Raw genomic sequence first — 18,933 nt, 5'->3', positions numbered from 1 at the left:
ATCTTTTAGTAGTATAACAAAAATCACAGAAAAACCTGCCCATCTTTTAACATATCAATACAACAGCTGTTCTATTTTTAAGTTTTCAGATGTTTTCTTATGGTGAAGCCAAGGTTTTCAGTAGTATTTCTTCTATGGGGAAAGCTGCTGACAATCATTTTATTGGTGCTAAATAGAAAATTAGATACAGAGGCTGGCATAGGCTTTGAGTGTAATTGAGCTATTGGAAGCCTGAGTTGAAGAATTCCATCACTAAAAATTTTTCCAGAGCTGCAAGATGAATAATGAAGGGGCTTGTAAAGATTTTCCCTTAGAATGTTTTTTCATACGGTGTTTAATTTCCAGATGTGTTCTACCCTTTTTATAATTAATAGTGTGTTGTGCTGTCTATCATGCGCCCCAGGTGTGTTGTCAGGGACATGGTGAAGCCTGCTGCCTGCAAAACACCAAGAAATGCTGAAAACCAGCCCCACCAACCTTCACCGTGAGTATGGCATTGGCTTTATTGACTGAAATGTCATATCTTACACAGAACACTGGTTATAGATTTATTATTCACATCGCATGTGAGAATAGAAACTCTGGCTACTCTGGGATATGTGTAATAAAAAGACTACAGTTGAATTAGATAAAATTATCTAGAAATAAGTGGTTCTCCTAAAGCCATGTTGGAAACATAGAACTTATTAGTGGAAAGGGGCACATTTTTAAGGGCTCAATGTGGCAGTAGCTTTATGCATTTTTAGTCTAGAATGAATATGGGTTAGAAGCCAAGGCCATTAAGTAATAAAACTGCAAGATGTGGAGAGAGAAGTTATAATAAATATATATAAGTATATGTATATATATACATATATGTGTATATATGTATGTATATATATATATATATATATATATATATATATATATATGTACTTCTTTACCCACCCTTGAGTTACTTTATTTCCAATAATATATCCTAAAATTGTAGACTTCATACCTTAATTTATTTTCACTTTATTTATTTTTTTAATTTTATATCATTTGATAGGACTGAGAGAAACTTAGAGGGAAGAGGAGAGACAGAGTGACATCTGCAGAACTGCTTCATCATTCATGAAGCTTCCCCCCACACACACACAGGTGGGGACTGGGTACTTGAACTGATGTCCTAGTGCACTATAATGTGTGCACTTAGCCAGATTCGCCACCTCTGATACCCCCGACTTTTATTTTTATTATTGGAAGTTTTAGTGCCTATCTCAGTGAAGAGTTAAATGAGCAGTCTAAGGGATAAGTAGGACATAGATGAGAAATGTAGATTTTTGATGAGATAAAATGAAAAGAGCTTTAAAATTCTACAAAGTTGAAAGATATATGCAATTTTTTTAACAGGATTTGCTTTTTGTAAGGAAAATTAAACATTTCCCTAAAAGTTTTTAACAGCAGCAAGACTCTTAGAATAACCACTACAGCCAAGCAGTTACTGCTGGGGAAATATCATTTATTGAAACAGAACCAAAATAAAGTGATAAAATTGTTATATATACATAAAGTGTATATATTTTACATTGCTTTTTCTATGACTGAGTTGTTAATATGACAAAGTATAGTTAGATAAAACATTTAATTGCTTATGTTTTTTTATATTACATACAACAACACATGACCTAATATTTGATTTAAGACATAAATAATATTATGGGGGGGTGGTGGTGCACCCAGTTAAACACACAAGGAAGTACCTGTGTAAAAATTAGAGTTCAAACCCCTACTTTCCAACTGTAGTGGGGATACTTCACAAGCGGTGAAGCAGGTCTGCAGGTGGATATCTTTCTCTCCCATTCTATCTCCTCTCCCCTCTCAATTTCTCTGTCCTATGTAATAAAATAGAAGAAAGAAAAAAAAGGGGGGTGGAATGGCTGCCAGGAACAGTGAATTCATAATGCTGGCATGGAGCCCAGAAATAACCCTGGAGGCTAAATAAATAAAGAAATAAATAACTGACTTATCTTTTTAAAAAATGATATGAATAGGAAAAATTCCTAGTTCTTCAACAAGTGGGTTGTAGATATTTCTAATTATCTTTATTTTATAGATACAGCCAGATATTAAGAGGGGAGGGGAGATAGAGAGAAAGAGAGACAGAGAGACACCGGCAGACCTGCTTCACTATTTGTGAAGCTTTCTCCCTGAGGACTGGGGGCTTGAACCTGGGTCTTTGCACACTGTAATATGAGCGCTTAACCAGGTGCACCACCAGCCAGCCCCATGTTATAGATTTTTTATCACAGCAGATATACTTGAGCATCATCTATATTTTTCATAAATCATTTTTTAATTTATGATTAATAGTGGTTTATAAGATTATAATATTTCAAGGTGTATTCCACACCATACCCATCATCAAAATTCTTTGTCTTCATACTCCCAACAATAGCTATTATACTTCTCACAAAGTCTTAGAGACAGGTTGTTTATTTCTTTTAAAATCTCTATTTAATTGACATTTTTCAAGAAATAATTTCGATTGAACCATAGAAAAAATGGCTCATAATTACACATTAAAAGATATAGATTTATAAGGCTCTTTATATTGCCACCCCCCCCCCCCACATGTTCCTACTAAAAAGCTATTTTCTTTGTGATGGAACTTTTTTGAGAAGTCGTAGAAAATCTATATGGTCCCCACTTTTCCTTACAGGTTTTGAAAATATTTTCCTTACATTAGGATTCAAGTTTTTTTTTTTTTTTTGGTGTAGAAATTTAATGTTGACTTAGTGTATATGTTATGTATTTTATCATAATATTCGATTTCCATTTTAATCCTATCTATCTCAGTGTCCACTTTAAATTGGAATTAAGATCTGGAAGCATCAATTACCATATTTCACAGCAAAACTTTAGATCTTTTATCTTTTTCTTCTTTTGTTGTTTGTAGGCATCTGTTGTAAGTTACATTGCACCTTGTGGAACTTTTTCGATGTCCTCTCAGTGCATACAGTGGTCTGAAATATGCAACTATGGACCACATGCCAAGACCCTGAGATCCAAAGCACTTCAGGGTTGAGAGAAAATAACTTCAGTCACTTAGTAGTTAATCTGAAGAATCTGAAAGGATAGCACCTAGACACCTGGAGATGGAAGTATGTCAGGTGTGCCAGTATCAGAACTCTTAGCAGAATATTTATTGATAAAATCACATCACATCAAAAGGAACAGGAAGATCAAAGAGCTTTTAGATAAACACAATTCAGGAGCAATTGCCAAAGCACAGACTATTTTCAAGGTATGGAGACATCAAGAATATGTTAAGCCTTAATTACAGCAGTCTTTGAATGTCCTTAGGTGCAGTTCTCCACTGCTTCAAGAAATATTCAGGACACTCTATAATGCACAAACCCCAAGCCCTTCAGGGAAGTAGCTAGAGATCAGTTACAGATCTGAAATTTGTATTAGCTGTAGGCCTGTAGGTTAATATTTTTAACTGTTAACACTGCTCACACTTTACCTTTTCTTATTTACCTCAGGGATATTGCTGGGCTCTGTACCAAATGAGAGATCCACCACTTCTGGCAGCCATTTATATCTTTGTTTTTTTCTTTTTACTATTATTTTATTTGGTATGGCAGAGATAAATTGAGGGGTGGAGAGAGAAACAGGACAGAGAAAGAAAGATGCTTGCACCATAAGTTCATTGTTTGTGAAGCTCCACCCCTGCAGGTAGAGATCTTGTATATGATCTGCAGGTAGTATATGTGCTCAACCACAAGTTCCCACTCCTTCTATTTTATTGACATTCTACCAAGAATGATGCTTGTAAATAGAGTTCTTTATTTGCACATATATGTCTTCCTATAAATAAGTGAGAGATCAGCAGTAATAAATTTATGAAGGGATTGTGAATGGGCTTGAGTTTGTAGGTCAGTGCTTTTAAATTTGGAAGTTATAAACTACTAGTAGACCTGAAAACTGAAAGTCTAGTGTCTTTTTAAGTTTTGAATAGAATAAACGATATAAAATATAAAATTTCTTACCAGATTACGTTAGTAAATGAACATAGATCTTGACATATTAGAACTAGATCAAAATATAAAAATCCAATAAATACTCTTTAATTATAAGAACATACTACTAGCAGGGATAAGACTGTTAGCATATTCTGGGAGGTTTTATTCAGTAATCAGGGGAGTGTATTAGTCACATTTGCACTGTAAATATTTTTTACTTATGTTGGAGAAATGGAGTGTGAATATGATGTGGGGAAAACTAGAGACTAGCAAATCAATTCATATGCCACTGTAATAGACCAGAAAGTGAGGAAAATGGAAACTATAAGAATAATGAACAGTATAGAAAGGAAATATTTCAAGAGCAGAGTAAGAAGTCAAATGGATAATACTTATCAATTGGACAGGTTTTAAGTGAAGAGTTTAGGGAGACTGTCATCTCAATAGTTTGTATGATTAATGATCAATAGATGAAAAGTGGAATTAAAGAGGCAAACTAGGTCTAGTGGGAGGTAGATAGTAAGGAGTTCAGGTTCTGATATAACACAACCTATCCAAAGGTAGAGATTTAGCAAATGGTTGGGCATATGAACCTAAAGCACTTTATTAACTGAGAAAGTTGATGACATTACCAAATATTATATAAATGGAAAAATAAAATAGAGAGCCATGGCTAAATCCATTTTGTTTTGTTATTAGTAACATATATTAAATACGTATTTATTGCAGGCCGCGTATATGCATCATTTATCTGCCCTTGGGCCATCATTTTCAGTGAGATGAACAGAGAGACAGAGAAAGGGAGAGAGAGAACAAAGTACAAGAGTTTTCCCCATGACTATGGCACCTGCATGTCATTTGAGCCTAAGCTGCATCCATGGTAAGGTGTATGCCCTTCCAGGTGACCTCTAAAACAAATCCAAAGGAATGTATAAAGAAAGACAACCAATAAACGGAAGCCAAGGTAGTATAAATATTTTGGAATGTGCAAATGCCACAAAATAACAAATACAATGGGAAAACCAATAAAGAAACGATAAAATATACTTTTTAATTTGGTTCCATAAAGGTTATTGGTGTCAAGTGCTGTAGCAGTTTTACTATATAAGTGGGTATAACTACTCTGTTTCAACAGAACTATAGAGAAGGAAATGAGTAGTCTGGAAAAGGAGGTAGTGATTACATATGACATTTAAAAAACTCTTGATGACTAAGGAGATACAGAATGATAGATAAAAGGGACCCAGGGAACTACTTATCTTGCTTGGTTCATTCTATTTAGCAAGTCTAAATTGAAGAGTATATGAGTCAATGATTTAATATATTTAATTGTTATGTTTATATAAGCTATCCAATGAGTACTTGTAAATTATTATTAAAATGTTACATGGTCATGGTCATTCAGTGTAAGTTGCCATAACCTAATCAGTATAATAAGTCTATCAAAGTACTACAGGAGTCCAGCAAATTGAGTCTTATGTTTTCTATTCCTTGGGCATATGACACAAAGATTCAATAATATTTCTCCCTTGTGAATTATTCTTAAATTGGGCAATACAGTTTCATTTAAAATAGGTCATATGATTATTACAAAATTAGATAGATGCTTAAAAAAAGAAAAATATTTACTGTTTGGAGATGATGTGATCAAGGAAGAATGTATCAACCCTGTAGTAGTTAACTGCATTTTAAACAATGACTGGTGCAGTAAGTCAGTATTTTTTAAATACTCATTCTAAAAGGATGAATAGTTACCCTGAGTACCCCCCCCTCAAAGAAATAAGATTATTCTAGGATAGTTTAAAACATATACTCATGACTGGTGTGTGTGTGTGTGTGTGTGTGTGTGTGTGTGTGTGTATGTGTATGAATAGGTGTTGTTTTTGTGTATATATAGGGCCACTCTTTATATGAGTGTAAAGGAGGCAAGGAGTGGTTCCTTGGATTTCCAGAGTTACATTTGTCCAATTTTCAGAAATCTTACATATTTGGCCTTGCCTTTAGTTTTACTTTGAATAGCATGTTTTGCAATTTGATATGACATTAAGACGAAGGTCTTAGAAAACTTGAGAAATATTTGTCAGTTCACCAGTCCAATTTGTTGATGCTTATGGAAATAAGCAGATGTGGTATGTGGTAGATTTGAAGATGTTTTGTTTGTAATATAATTAATTCAGAGATTCATTAGGTATGATAATGAGACAAAGAGAGGAGATAAATCGTTGTAGATTAAGATTAAACAAGTGTAATGAAATCAAGAAGGGAGTTAAATACTACAGAAAATTTATATTCAGCATTATATTTGTGTATTAGTGGCCAAAGAATTCCTCAGTTGAACCATCCAGATGACAGAGAACTATTAGTATCTCAAACTCAGGAGAGACTTAAATAAAAGTTGCTAATTTGTAAGGGGCTGCTTTTTAATAAAATGCATTAAGCCAAGTGAAATAGTATAAGGAGAAATACAGAATAAATAGTATTAAAAGGTAGCATAGTGGGTATCAAAAGTTTTTGAAAAGCAGAGGAATTAAAATAAATTATGGGAAATCCTGCATAAAATTGTCATGGCTCCCCTGGGAGTTTCCATGCTTTAGCAATTAAACTGTTATGTCCTGAGAATCCTGCTCTCCTGGGAGAAACAGGCAGTTGGTCTCACTAGAAGTGTTAAAGTTAGAATTTTAAGATAAAAATAAAACAAACAAATAAACAAAAACCAGGTTTGAATGCAGCCTCACCACACTGGGAAAGCTTTGGTGTACTGGTGTCTCTTTCTCCCGTTCTGCTCTTTCTATCTGAAAAAGCTGGCCTGAGAAAAGGAAATCTAGTGACATAAAAAACAAACAAACAAAACAACAACAAAAGAACCCCATAAAACCAGAATAAATTGAATTCAGAGAACTACATAGATCATAGCCTAGTTCAATTCTTTACAGTTTTATTTGTTTTGTTGGAGATAGCCATGCTTTTTAAAATTGATATGTAATTTCTATATTATAATTCACCTTTTAATGTGAACAATTTTGTGTTGTTTAAAAAATTATGTAAGTACTGTATAATTTCAGAACATTTTGCTCACGCCCCACAAGAAACTTAATACTTTTTAGAATTCATTCCCCCGTTCTTCTAAAAACTCAGCCCCTAACAACCACTAATTTATTTTGTCTCTATGATTATGCCTGTTCTGAACATTTCATATAAAAGTGATTCAGCAAGTATATGACTATTTGTATTTGGTTTTATTAATTATCATAATATTTTAGAGATTCCCCTATATTGTAGTATGTATCAATTATTTCAGTTCTTTACTGCTAAATATTATTCTTACTATTTATGATCATTTGGATTGTTTCCATTTTGGCTACAAAATATAAATATAGCTTTAATGCATAAGAACATGTTAGTGAATAAATATATGGTCTTTTCTTGTTTTGTTTCTTTCTTTTTTTTTTTCACAGAGCACTACTGAGCTGCTCTGGTTTATGATGGTACAAGAGATTGAACCTAGAACTTTGGAACCTCAGCCGTCAGAGTCCCTTTGCGTAACTATTGTGCTATCTACCTCTGCCCTGGTCTCAGTTTTCTTAAGTGCAAATCAAGGAATGAAATCTCTGGGTCCAATGACAATTGTATAATTATATTTTTTAGGATGTGTCAACCTATGTATTTTTAATTTTAATCATGAAATAAAATTATATACAAGACGATAAGATAGGAGGGGTACAATTCCACACAAATCCTGAGCACCAGAGCTCTGTATTCTATCCCCTCCCTTGAAAGCTTTCCTATTCTTTGTCCTTCTGGGAGTAAGAACCCAGGATCATCATGGGGTGCAGGAGGTGGAAGATCTGGCTTCTGTAATAGTTTCTCTGCTGAACATGGGTGTTGGCAGGTCAATCCATACTCCCAGCCTATCCCTCTCCTTCCCCAGTGGCACAGGGATCTGGGGAAGTAGGGTTCCAGAACACATTGGCAAAGTCATCTGCCAAGTGAAGTCAGGTTGGTGTCATGGTAGCATCTTCAACTTGGTGGCAGAAAAAAAGTTAAGGTATAAAGCAGAACAAATTTTTTAATAACCAGGAACCTAAAGGCAGAAGGATAGAAGACGAGATTTGGGGGTCTCCATTTTGGAAAAAACTAGTAGGTCTATTTTAGGTATTTTCCAGAGGACCTAGGATTTTACTAATTTTTTCCTGAGCTTGACAACTAAACATGTAGATAGGTCAAACGTATTTGTGGAAAGGGGTCCATTATGTTGTTTTTGATGAAGATGACCAGTGACAGTGGAGAGGGGGATCTGTTAGAGGTCTAGACCCATAATGTCTGTGAGGGAATCCCAGGATTCCCTGACTTGGGCCCCAGGTAATAGGGTGGCCTGGTAGTGACCAAAAGAGCCATTATTAAAGTATGACGATCTTTTGCCCTTATCCAGTTTTTGTAGTCCTTACTTTGTCTGAAAAGGTTAGCCTTGGAGTGATTGAGGGAAGCAAAATAGGAAATAGGTGGGGAAGGTATCTAGGTCTAAGTAGAAACTTTTTGACTAAGTACTTTATGGTGTCTTTTTTAGGTCTTTTACTTGCTTACTGCACTTATTGGGTAGCTGCAAGCTATTGTGCACTTTTGCTTTAAGGTATATATTTTCCCCTATTTAAGGCTACATGTGCACTCTGTCTCTTGGGCCCTGGTCCATAGCTAGGTGCTGTGGCTTTGTTAGAAAGTGCACCACCCAAAATGCAATTAAGGAGTCCTATGAGCCAGGAATGGTCTCACCAGAGTACTGGAACTGAAGGGTTGACCTTGCAGACTTGGCTTCTGTGAACATAATCCAGAGTGAAACATGTCAAGGTGGTACTGGTTACACTGATTAGGCTGAGATCGGCAGATACAGTGTATCAAGTGGTTTAGGTTGAGAGAAACCTGTTGGAAAACGAGCACCACAGCAGAAGTTCCAAGACTGGGAGAAATACAGGTTTTATAGAGAATGGGGAGGGTTCCTGCTGTCTTTGGGATTAAGAAGGCAATAGATAGTTATTATTATAAACAAGTTATTTGCAAATTGGATTGGCTCTGAAAATCCCGTTGTTAGGGTTTTCTGTATCATACAAGACCTCACCATGATTTATGTCATTTAATGTTATTTCCATATAGCTGTATAGTGATGCAACCAGTTGCTTCTGGTCTTTCTGGTCTAAGATTATAGGTGACTTAATATTTCAAAGAAAAAGACATTTTTAGAAACGTATTAACAATTTAAACCCACTGTTGAGATTCAGTCATGTTACCAATTTGAAGCCTTAAGTGCTTAGATTAAAGTAATATATGCCGGGCTAGCATGGGGGCATCTCTTCCTGGGCACATACTCTCTGTGTTGGAAAGAACGCGACCGGAGCCAGCCTGAGATGCTACTCACTCAGCGATGTGAAGAAGATGACTCATGAACAGAATTCATGGTGGCGAGGCAATTTGATTCTTTACTGATCAGAGAGCCAAGGCTTTTAAACGTCAGACCTGGAAGTGGCAAGTCGGAAACAGAAATGGCTAGGAAATGGGCAGAGAAAGGCAAAAGGGGCTGGAAAGGTAGGAACGTCCTTAGCAACTGTTGCGAGGGTTTTAACTGGTAAGATTAATAATACCCTGCAGGTAGGGAGGGTCTTGAGGGTAGAAAGAAGATAGATCAAAGGAATGGGTGGGGATCTTTCAGGCAAAACAAAGATTATGTAGATAATAAGGGAGCAGGCTATAGAATCAGGAATGCAGGGTGCTTTGTGAGGCAGGGAGTCTGATAAGATGAGAGATGGATGTCCCCTCAAGTCAAGCCCTGCCAAGCTTAACCACATCCTCACAATTTCTCAACATCTCCCCCTTTCTTTTTTATCTAATGGCCATAGTATCAGGAATGCAAGGTGCTTTGTGAGGCAGGGAGTCTGATAAGATGGGGCAAACCTTTGGGGTTACTCCTGTCCCTCTTTGCTCAACCTCTCGGTAGAGAGAGAGTCTAACAGGATAGACGCACTCCTCAGGTCAAGCCCTGCCAGGCTCTACCACATCCTCACAATTTCCCGACAAATATAGACTCAGTACTGGGGTCTGTGCATCAAAAAGTTGAGACATTCAATTTATTTTCCCTCCTCTCATATTGATTAGTGATTTATAAGAATATAGGTTAATAGGAGTGTGTACTAACACTATTCCTGACACCAATCCCTACCCCCAACCTCTATAGTGAAGCTGAAAATCTACCCTCACCCTCCCCCTGACTTTTTCAAAGTAAATATCTTACTAGCAATGTAAGAGGATACCAGTCCCTCCAGATTCTTGCCAACTCTTGTTGTTCTTAGCCTTTGTTTTATTACAACAATCTTATGCCTGTAAAGTATATGAATAACTATTTATTGTGGCTGTGATTTGTATTTACCTGATGAAAAATAATTTTGAACAACTTTTAAACATGTTCAATGACTATTTGTATGGTCTTTCTTTCCTCCTTTCTTTCTCCATTTATTTCTCCCTTTCTTTTAATTTTTTATTGGCACTAGGGATATTACTGTGGCTGATAGAACTACAAATCTATCATTGTCAGTGGCCATTATTTTTCCTCCACCCCCCTATTTTATTTGATAGAACAAAGAGAAATTGAGAGAATGATAGAAAACTGCAGACCTGCTTCACCATTCCTGACATCTCCCTGCAGATAGAGAATGAGGGCTCATACCCAGGTCTTGAGCATGATGCATGAACACAACTTAGCTCTTTTCGTGGATTTTTAAAAATATATATTTATCAAAATATTTTGTCTATTTTTAATTGAATTATTTCCTCTGTTGAGTTATATGAGTTTGTAAATATTTTGTCCCATTTGATTTTTCTTTCCATATTCTTTTTCTATATACAGTTAAATGTTCACTTCAGGAAATGTACTTCAGTAAATATTTCTACATTTAATGCATATATGTGACATTAAGACGATTTTAGATATACTACATAATAGCCAGAATGACAAATTATTCAATCTTGTAAAGTATAACTAATGAGTTTTTCTTTGATTACATGCTTTAGACTCATATTTTAAAGAAATTTTTGTCAAATCCAAGTGTTTAATGATATACTGCTGTTTTCTTGTAAGAGTTTTATAGCTGTCACAGTTATATTTAAACTCCCTTGGTATATACTTAACAAAATGCAACTTTTTTTCTTTAATTTTTACTGATGTTAATGATTTGCAGTACAGTTGTTGGCACATTGGTACAGTTTCTAATCTCACTAAGATAGATGTTTGAAAAACACTTTCACCCCCACATTAGATTCAATATTGTGGAACAGGACTTGAAAGTTCATCCTCCTCCTACCAGTCTCCTTATCCTCCTTTCCCAGACTCCTTTGCTTTGGTGTAATACACCAAACTTGCCCAAGTTTTACTTTGTTTCCCCTTTCTTCTCTTGTTTCTTATGTTCTATCCATGAATGAGATCATTCCTATATTCATTTTTCATTTATTCTTTTATCTCACTTAACATGATTCCTTCAAATTCCATCATGAGGTGAAGAAGGTGACTTAATCATTCTTAATGGCTGAGTAATATTCAATTTTGTATATGTACCACAGTTTCTAAGTCACTCCTCTGTTACTGAACACCTAGGTTGCTTCCAAGTTCAGGCTATTACAAACTGTGCTGCTTGAACAATTACTTAAAGTCTATTCTGAGTTAATTTTTGTATATGGTACAAATTAAGGGAGTGATTTAATTTTTCAAATAAATATCTAGTTGTCCATAAGTGCTAAGACTAGACATATTTGAATTTTTTTTTCTTGTTTAAACTAGAATAGCTCTGGCTATTTGTGTTGTTAGGGTAGAAAGTGGAACCTCATTCATGCAAGTCCTTCTTGCAACCACTGTGGTATCTCCCAAACCTACATATTTGTTTTGTTCTTTATATAAAGGATAAAACTTTGACTTTTCTTTTCCAATTTAACGTGATACTAGTTATGGGGTTTCAGTAAATATTCTTGATCAAGTTCATTAAGTCCCTTCCCATTTCTGCTTCTTGAGTATTTGTGAAATGATGTTTGATTGTCTTCAAGTGTGTTTTCTGTATCCATTACAGTGATAATGTGGATTTTCTCTTTTATTAGTGTGGTGTGATGTTTTGATTGTTTTTTTCCATATTGAGTGAATCTTGCATTCCTGGGACAAATCTCATGTGGTCTTAAGTTCATGTACTGCTGTGTTTGATTTGCTAGTATTTTTCATGGTTCTTGCGCATGTATACTAATGGCTACTGGTCTATAGCTTTCTCTGATTTTGGTGTCAGAACAGTTCTGGGTTTAGAAAAGGATTTTGGAATTATTCCCTACATTTATACTTACAAAGAATTTGTGAAGAACTACGATATTTTTTCAAAATTTTAATATAATTTATATGTATTAGCTTTTCTTTGTGGAATTATTATATTATCATTATTATTAAGTTCTATCTTGTTTGAACATTCATGCTTCAATATGTATCTGTGTGTATGCTAGGTAAGTGTACTATGTAAAAATGTGTCTTCAGAATAACTGGCTTGTAGAAGTTAGTTCCATATACCTGTTACTATTCATGAATTTGAGGCTATTAACACCTACTATTTCTAATCCCTAGAAAATAAACAATGCTATGTGTGTGCATGAGTGCATGTGTTTGCTTATATAGTCAGTTTAGTTATATATATAAAAATATAAGTACAGAGGTTGAGAGATTGCTCACATTTTAAGCGTGGAAAGACCTGGGTTTAAGCTCCCAGCAACACATGAGAGAACCATATGCAGGACTAAGTTCCATGAATGGTGGAACAATGCTGTGTATCTCACCTCTTTCTCCTTCTCTGTGTCTCTCTATTTGAAGTTAAAATGGAAATAAGTCCACTGTTGAGCATGGCACATATGTGAGTTCTAGACTGCAAATAATCCCAATTATAATTACAGTCATATCATAATGAATAAAATCACTAATATAAATTCAAAGTTTGTTTAAGGTATTAAAAGAGAAAATTACACTTGAAGGCCTTGCATATATTTTCTCTAAAATTGTTGAGACGCCATGGTTTAGGTTTCTCTGATTACATCTGAAAAATTTGAGAAACCTTGTTTTGACATGATGTTTGTTGTCACCTATTTTCTTATACATTAATCAACTAATCTATCAATCACATAATTCAATATCATTTTCATTTATTTAACATACATGAATCTAGGCATAGGGAAAATTCAAATCATTTTGTCAGGATTTTCCTTTGTTACCCTGTCTTCCTTTCTACTTTCTCTTTTCTGAAAATGCTTTTTTCCTGTGAAATGATAATTCATAACCCTAACTGACCACATATGTATATATGTATTTATAGCCATCAATAGAGATTCATCATTCTGAAATGACTCAGACAGAAAGAGAGACAAAAAAGACAGAGGTAGGGGGTGATCACATTAGCAAACTTTTACGAGTGTGTTATGGACAGGGCACAAATCTGGGTCATGTGCTTACCTAGGCAGGCACCCTTTCAGATGAGCTATTGCTGACTGCCCCATTATCTTGAATTCCATCATGGCGTGGTCAGAAGTGTCTTTGTATCACATGCTTTTCTCCTTCTTCACAACTTCAGATGAATCAGCCTCAAATTGACAAGGAGACTGCATCCATTTTTTTTCTTTTAAACGCATATTTTTTCAGAACTTCAGAACATAACTTTTTTTTTCAGCAACCACAGTCTTTGTACAGATTTAATTGTACACATGGAATTTTGAGGGCCAACATATATGGAATTATAAAGAATTAAATTCTGTAGCTATAATAACTTACATTTAACTTAAAGTAAAAAAAAAAAAATCAACATTTAGCACCAAGAATTTAACTAAGAAAAATGTATTAGGTACAGGACATATAAAACATACACATTTGTCTTTATACTTGAAAAAATGATTTCTCCTTTAGAAATCATATCTTACATATCATTTATATAGTTTATGAGATAATGGATTAAATAAAAGTGTGTCTTGAATTTACCATCAGTTGGACAGAAGTCCTTGTCACTATACTTTTAAGCTCTGCATACTTGACATGATCTTTAGTCTATCTATTCTAATGTTTAGAATTCTGTCTTGATGTAGTAATGATGGTAAATGTAACAGAAATTTGGGCAGCCTGCTTGCAAATTATCACTATGTTACAAATGCCTCATCATGAAAACGATTCTTCTCAAAAACCTATGAAAAGACCTATGAATTTTAGAAGCTAGCCTGCCATTCCTTGTTTTTCCCTGTATTGTCTATCTATTCTTCTTAATTCAAGTGTCGTTTTCCATGCCTAATGTTTCATGAATATTTTTACTCAGTCTTTTTAAAGTCTCAGTTCTGATCTCAGCACAAGTGTGTTCTACTTTTTAAGAGGAAATCTGTTAAAGTAGATTTGGGTGACAAAATAGAAGTGAAAATAAATTCTTCAACTTATAGAAATGTGTGCAATGTGGAAAGCTACTCATTTCTTATTTTGCAATGAGTCAGGCTATTTATTCTTCCTATTATTCTTCCAATTTATATACTATATATTGTATAGTATATACAGAATCTGTTGCTGTCAGGAAAAGTAAAGCAGAGCTCTTGTTCCTCTAAAACTTAGAGTGCTGGAGGATATGTTGTAAATAAAAAACAATTACATATTATAAAGTTACACTGTTTTGACTAGAGTGTAATCTGGAAACAGTGATAGAGAGCTATATTCCTAGTTGTTGCTCAGTAATGAACTAGGAAGTCTCTTGAGAGGATTGGGTAACCAAGGAAAGAATTGATAGGTGAGAAATTGACCTTGTTTAGATTAAGTAGAAGGAATTCCAAGAGAATACTATATGCACCAATTCTTATAAAATCAGTATGAGAACCATATTTAATGAGCTATTAAGACCAAAGAAAAATGAGAATAAGAGCTATATATGACTGATGTACTGAGTGAGGGTTCCACCTTTAAGTACTTTTATGCCTTGGATTTTATTTTTATTTTTCATTGTTTATTATTTGATAGAGATAGATATTAAGAGGGAGACTGGAGATAGAAAGAGAGAGAAATATCTGCAGCCCTGCCTCACCACTTGTGAAGCTTTCCCCCTGGTAGGTTTGGACCAGGGTCTTGAACTTGAACCTGGGTCCTTGAGCACTGTCATATGAGTGCTTAACCAGGTGCATCACCACCTGGCCCTTATGCCTTGAATTTTATGTAACACAATTGAAAAATCTTTGAAGTTAGTTAATAAGGAGACTCATGATCCAGTGTAGCATGACATACGTGTTGGAAGAGGATGCAGTTGTGGTTTAAACAAAGCACAATGGTAGTTTGTACTCTGTTGGTTAAATTCAAATTGAAACAGGTGGGATTAGTCACGAATTTTAGAAAACAATGAGAGAGAAAAGCAACTTCTGGTGTATAATATATATAAAAGTATATTCTGGTGTAACATCAATGGCAACAATAACAATAACAACAACAACAACAACAAAGGCAACAAAATGGGGAAAATGGCCTCCAGTAGCAGTGGATTTGTAGTGCAGGCACTGAGACCCAGCAATAACCCTAGAGGGAAAAAAAAAAAAAAAAAAACGAATAGGGAGAAGTGTTGAACACTTTTCCAAATAAGACTTACAGATGACCAACAAATATACTAAAATAAATACTTATGACCATTTATCATAGGGAAATCAAGACAACACTGAAGTACCACCTCACAACTGTGAAAATGTCTATCAAGAAAGCTGAAATAAATATTTGTAGAAAAAGGAAAACTTATTATATATTATATTTGAGAATATAAATTGGCCTGGCCTATATAGAAAAGAATATAGACATTTGTCAAAAAAAAAAAAGAATTGAATTCAGATAGATGTATGTTTATCTGAGGAACAAAGCACTAACCATATATATATATTGGACAGAGACAGAGATTGAGAGGGAGGGAAGGTAGTGTAGGGAGAGATAGACATTTGTAGCACTGCTTCAAATAAAGTTTCCCCCTGCAGATGAAGACTGGAATATTGAACCCTAGTCCTTGTGCACTTTAATATGTGTGCTCAGGGGGGCCGGGAGGAGACACACCTGGCTGAGCACACATAGTACGATATGCAGGAAACCACACAACGGACTGGGGTTTGAGTTCTTGCTCCCCACCTGCCTCTGGGGATGTTTCGCATATAGTGAAGCAGGTCTCCAGGTGTCTTATCTTTCTTTCTCCCTCTCTACCTCCTCCACCACTCTCAGTCTATCCTATCAAATAAAATGAAAATTTTAAAAAAGGAAGAAATGGCCACCTGGAGGCAAAAATAATAAAATAAAAATAGGACTAAACAAATCTGAAAAAACATGTGCAGTTTAGCGTAGCTAATATTTGTAAACAACTCAATGTTCAGTAACAGATCAGTGAATAAGAATTGTGGTGTATTGACACTGTGGAATACTGCTCAGCTTAAAAAAAAATCTAGTCAGGGAAATAGCACAACAGTTTTGGAACAGACTGTCATGCCTAGTTTAGGAGGCTCCAGTTTCAATCCCCAACACACACTATAGACAGCTAAGCAGTGCTCTGGTTAAGAGGGGAAAAAAAAAAAAAAGATAAACTTTGCTACAGCATGGAATTAGAAGGGATTGTAAACCCTTCCCCTTGTGGCCAGGTGGTGGTGCACCAGTTGGGTGTACATGTTCAAGAACCTGGGTTCAAGGCCCCAGACCCCACTTGCAGGGGCAGAAGCTTCTTGAGCAGCTAGGCAGCATTGCATCTCTCTGTCTCTGTCTCTCTTTCTCTCCCTTTTCCCTCTCAATCTCTCTCTCCAAAATAAATAAATAAGAACATTAAAAACAATAAAACACCTCAACCTGAATCTGAAGATCCAGGGTCAATAAATAGAGGAGAACAAAGGACTTTTTTCCAGGAGTGAGTCAGATGAGTTGGAGGAAAAGGTCACTTTTTTATGGTAGGTTAGGATGATGTATTTTGGGGAGATATGAAGTTGTACTACTAAGACAACAGCAGTTGTAAAATAACATTTTCACAATAAATATTTAAAAAATCAAATAAAAAAGCCAAAAGCAAATTATGTATCTTTCTAAACTAATCTCTGTGATAATTTACATTCACAAAAGAAAGATATTTAAATATACAATGATTCTCAGCTGTATGACTTGAAATAATTTGTATAGGACTTCAAATTTTGAAGATAAACTTGATGAAAAATAAAATTTAGTAAAAATAAAAATATTTTACCATATTTAGTTTGTTGTTTTTATTTTGATGTTTTGTTGGGATAGAGTGTTTATGATTTTGTAGGTATGTGGATACAGTAAAAGAAATTACTATTTAAAAATATATACTAGATTTAAATACTGCTTCTTTGGAAGGATGTCTCCTGTATTTAGTACAATTCAGCCAAAAAGAAAAGAAGTAACATTTCAAGTGCAAATGATAGCATATATATATATATATATATATATATATATATATATATATTTTATTATGATGAAGTTATTACTAAAAAATATCAGCATTTTCTGTACTAATTGTAGGCACATGCTTATCAAAGATATATATTTTATCTTTCTCCTTCCTGTTTTTTTTTCCTTTTTAATTAGGACAATTAGAAATTCAGAGGGGAGAGGGAGAAAGACACAGAGAAAGAGAGAAACCTGCAAACCTGCTTCATCACTCTTGAAGCTTCCTCACTGCAGGTGGGGAGCAGGGACTGGAATTCAGGTCATCACACATGATAATGTGTATGCTTAACATGGTTCACTATCACCCGCCCCCCTTCTCTCTTCCTTTTTTTCATTTTTAGCATAGGATTTCAGTAAGCTAAGCTGTTTATTTAACATAGAGGAGGAGGAGGCGGGGGGTGGGGCAAGGCAGCACAGCTCAGAGGCTTCCTTGTAGTGGTAACTGGATTCAACATAGTTCGCATACACGGCAGAATATAATATCTTTCATTTATCATTTATTTGAAAAATTACATCGTATACAATGAAATGTGTTTGGTATCATAGTATTTCAAATACTACCTATAGTAGGATCCTAATGAACAGCTTGATGTTAGAAAAATAAAAGGAATAACAACAACAACAATGGAAGAAGTGGCCTCCAGTAGTACTGGATTCTTAGTGCAGGCACCAAGCCCCACCAATAATCCTGGAGGCAAAATAAAATAAATAAAATGTAAAGATGTTTTTTAACTTTTAAAGTAAATAAAGTCAGTGTAAATGGTAACTTGAAAATAGAGACTACTAGCAGTGCAGACATTTTCTAACTACCATATAATTAGGAAGCGACGTGTGTGTGTGTGTGTGTGTGTGTGTGTGTGTGTGTGTGTGTGTGTGGCTTTTATAGACTTCATTCTTTTTTCATAACTTTCTGGTTTACGCAAAACATTCTATGTCACTTCACACTTGAGTATTGCATTTAGTTCTATAAAAGTAGAGTTGTGATAGTTTTATGTCTTGTGAAATTTCATTAATTACTTTCATTAATTACTTTCACAAATAGTCTCTACTGACTGTGGACTAGAAACTGTTAATGATGCTTAAAAAACTCATATATTGGTGACTCTGACATTAAAGGATATTGCCTTTTCTAAACTGTATGTGTCCTTCGTTCCTGTAGAATAAGGGTTATTTTAACAAATTGCAAATTGTTCTCCCTCTTCTGTGGAACATTTGCCTAGAATCCATAGCCTATTTAAGTGTCCATAGAAACAAGAAATTACTTTTAGAAAATAAGTTCTGGAAAAAAATAGAATATAGTACAATCCCCAGCAGATTTAAAATTTTTTTCTTCTTGAGGAAATATTTGTTAGATAGTTGTCTCAAGGACACAAGTTCATATCTCCCCCAAATATGCCAGCACATTTTACATTCTACCAAAATGCCATCTCACTCACAGTGCCACTAATCCTC

At 34.8% G+C, this 18,933-nt stretch overlaps 1 protein-coding gene across 15 annotated transcripts in view; it reads left to right on the top strand.

Annotated features, from left to right (window-relative positions):
- RIMS1 (regulating synaptic membrane exocytosis 1) overlaps positions 1-18,933 on the top strand; it is a 557,900-nt gene that overhangs the window by 96,335 nt on the left and 442,632 nt on the right. For all 15 annotated transcript variants that reach the window (XM_060189926.1, XM_060189936.1, XM_060189927.1 and 12 more), the window contains exon 2: positions 404-484. In XM_060189926.1, the coding sequence (XP_060045909.1) occupies positions 404-484 (81 nt within the window). The remainder of the gene's footprint in view (positions 1-403; positions 485-18,933) is intronic.

This window comes from Erinaceus europaeus, chromosome 4, assembly GCF_950295315.1.
Source record: "Erinaceus europaeus chromosome 4, mEriEur2.1, whole genome shotgun sequence".
Taxonomy (NCBI): Eukaryota; Metazoa; Chordata; class Mammalia; order Eulipotyphla; family Erinaceidae; genus Erinaceus; species Erinaceus europaeus.
The sequence above is the reverse complement of the archived record's forward strand: the minus strand, read 5'-3'. Positions and strand labels throughout refer to the sequence as shown.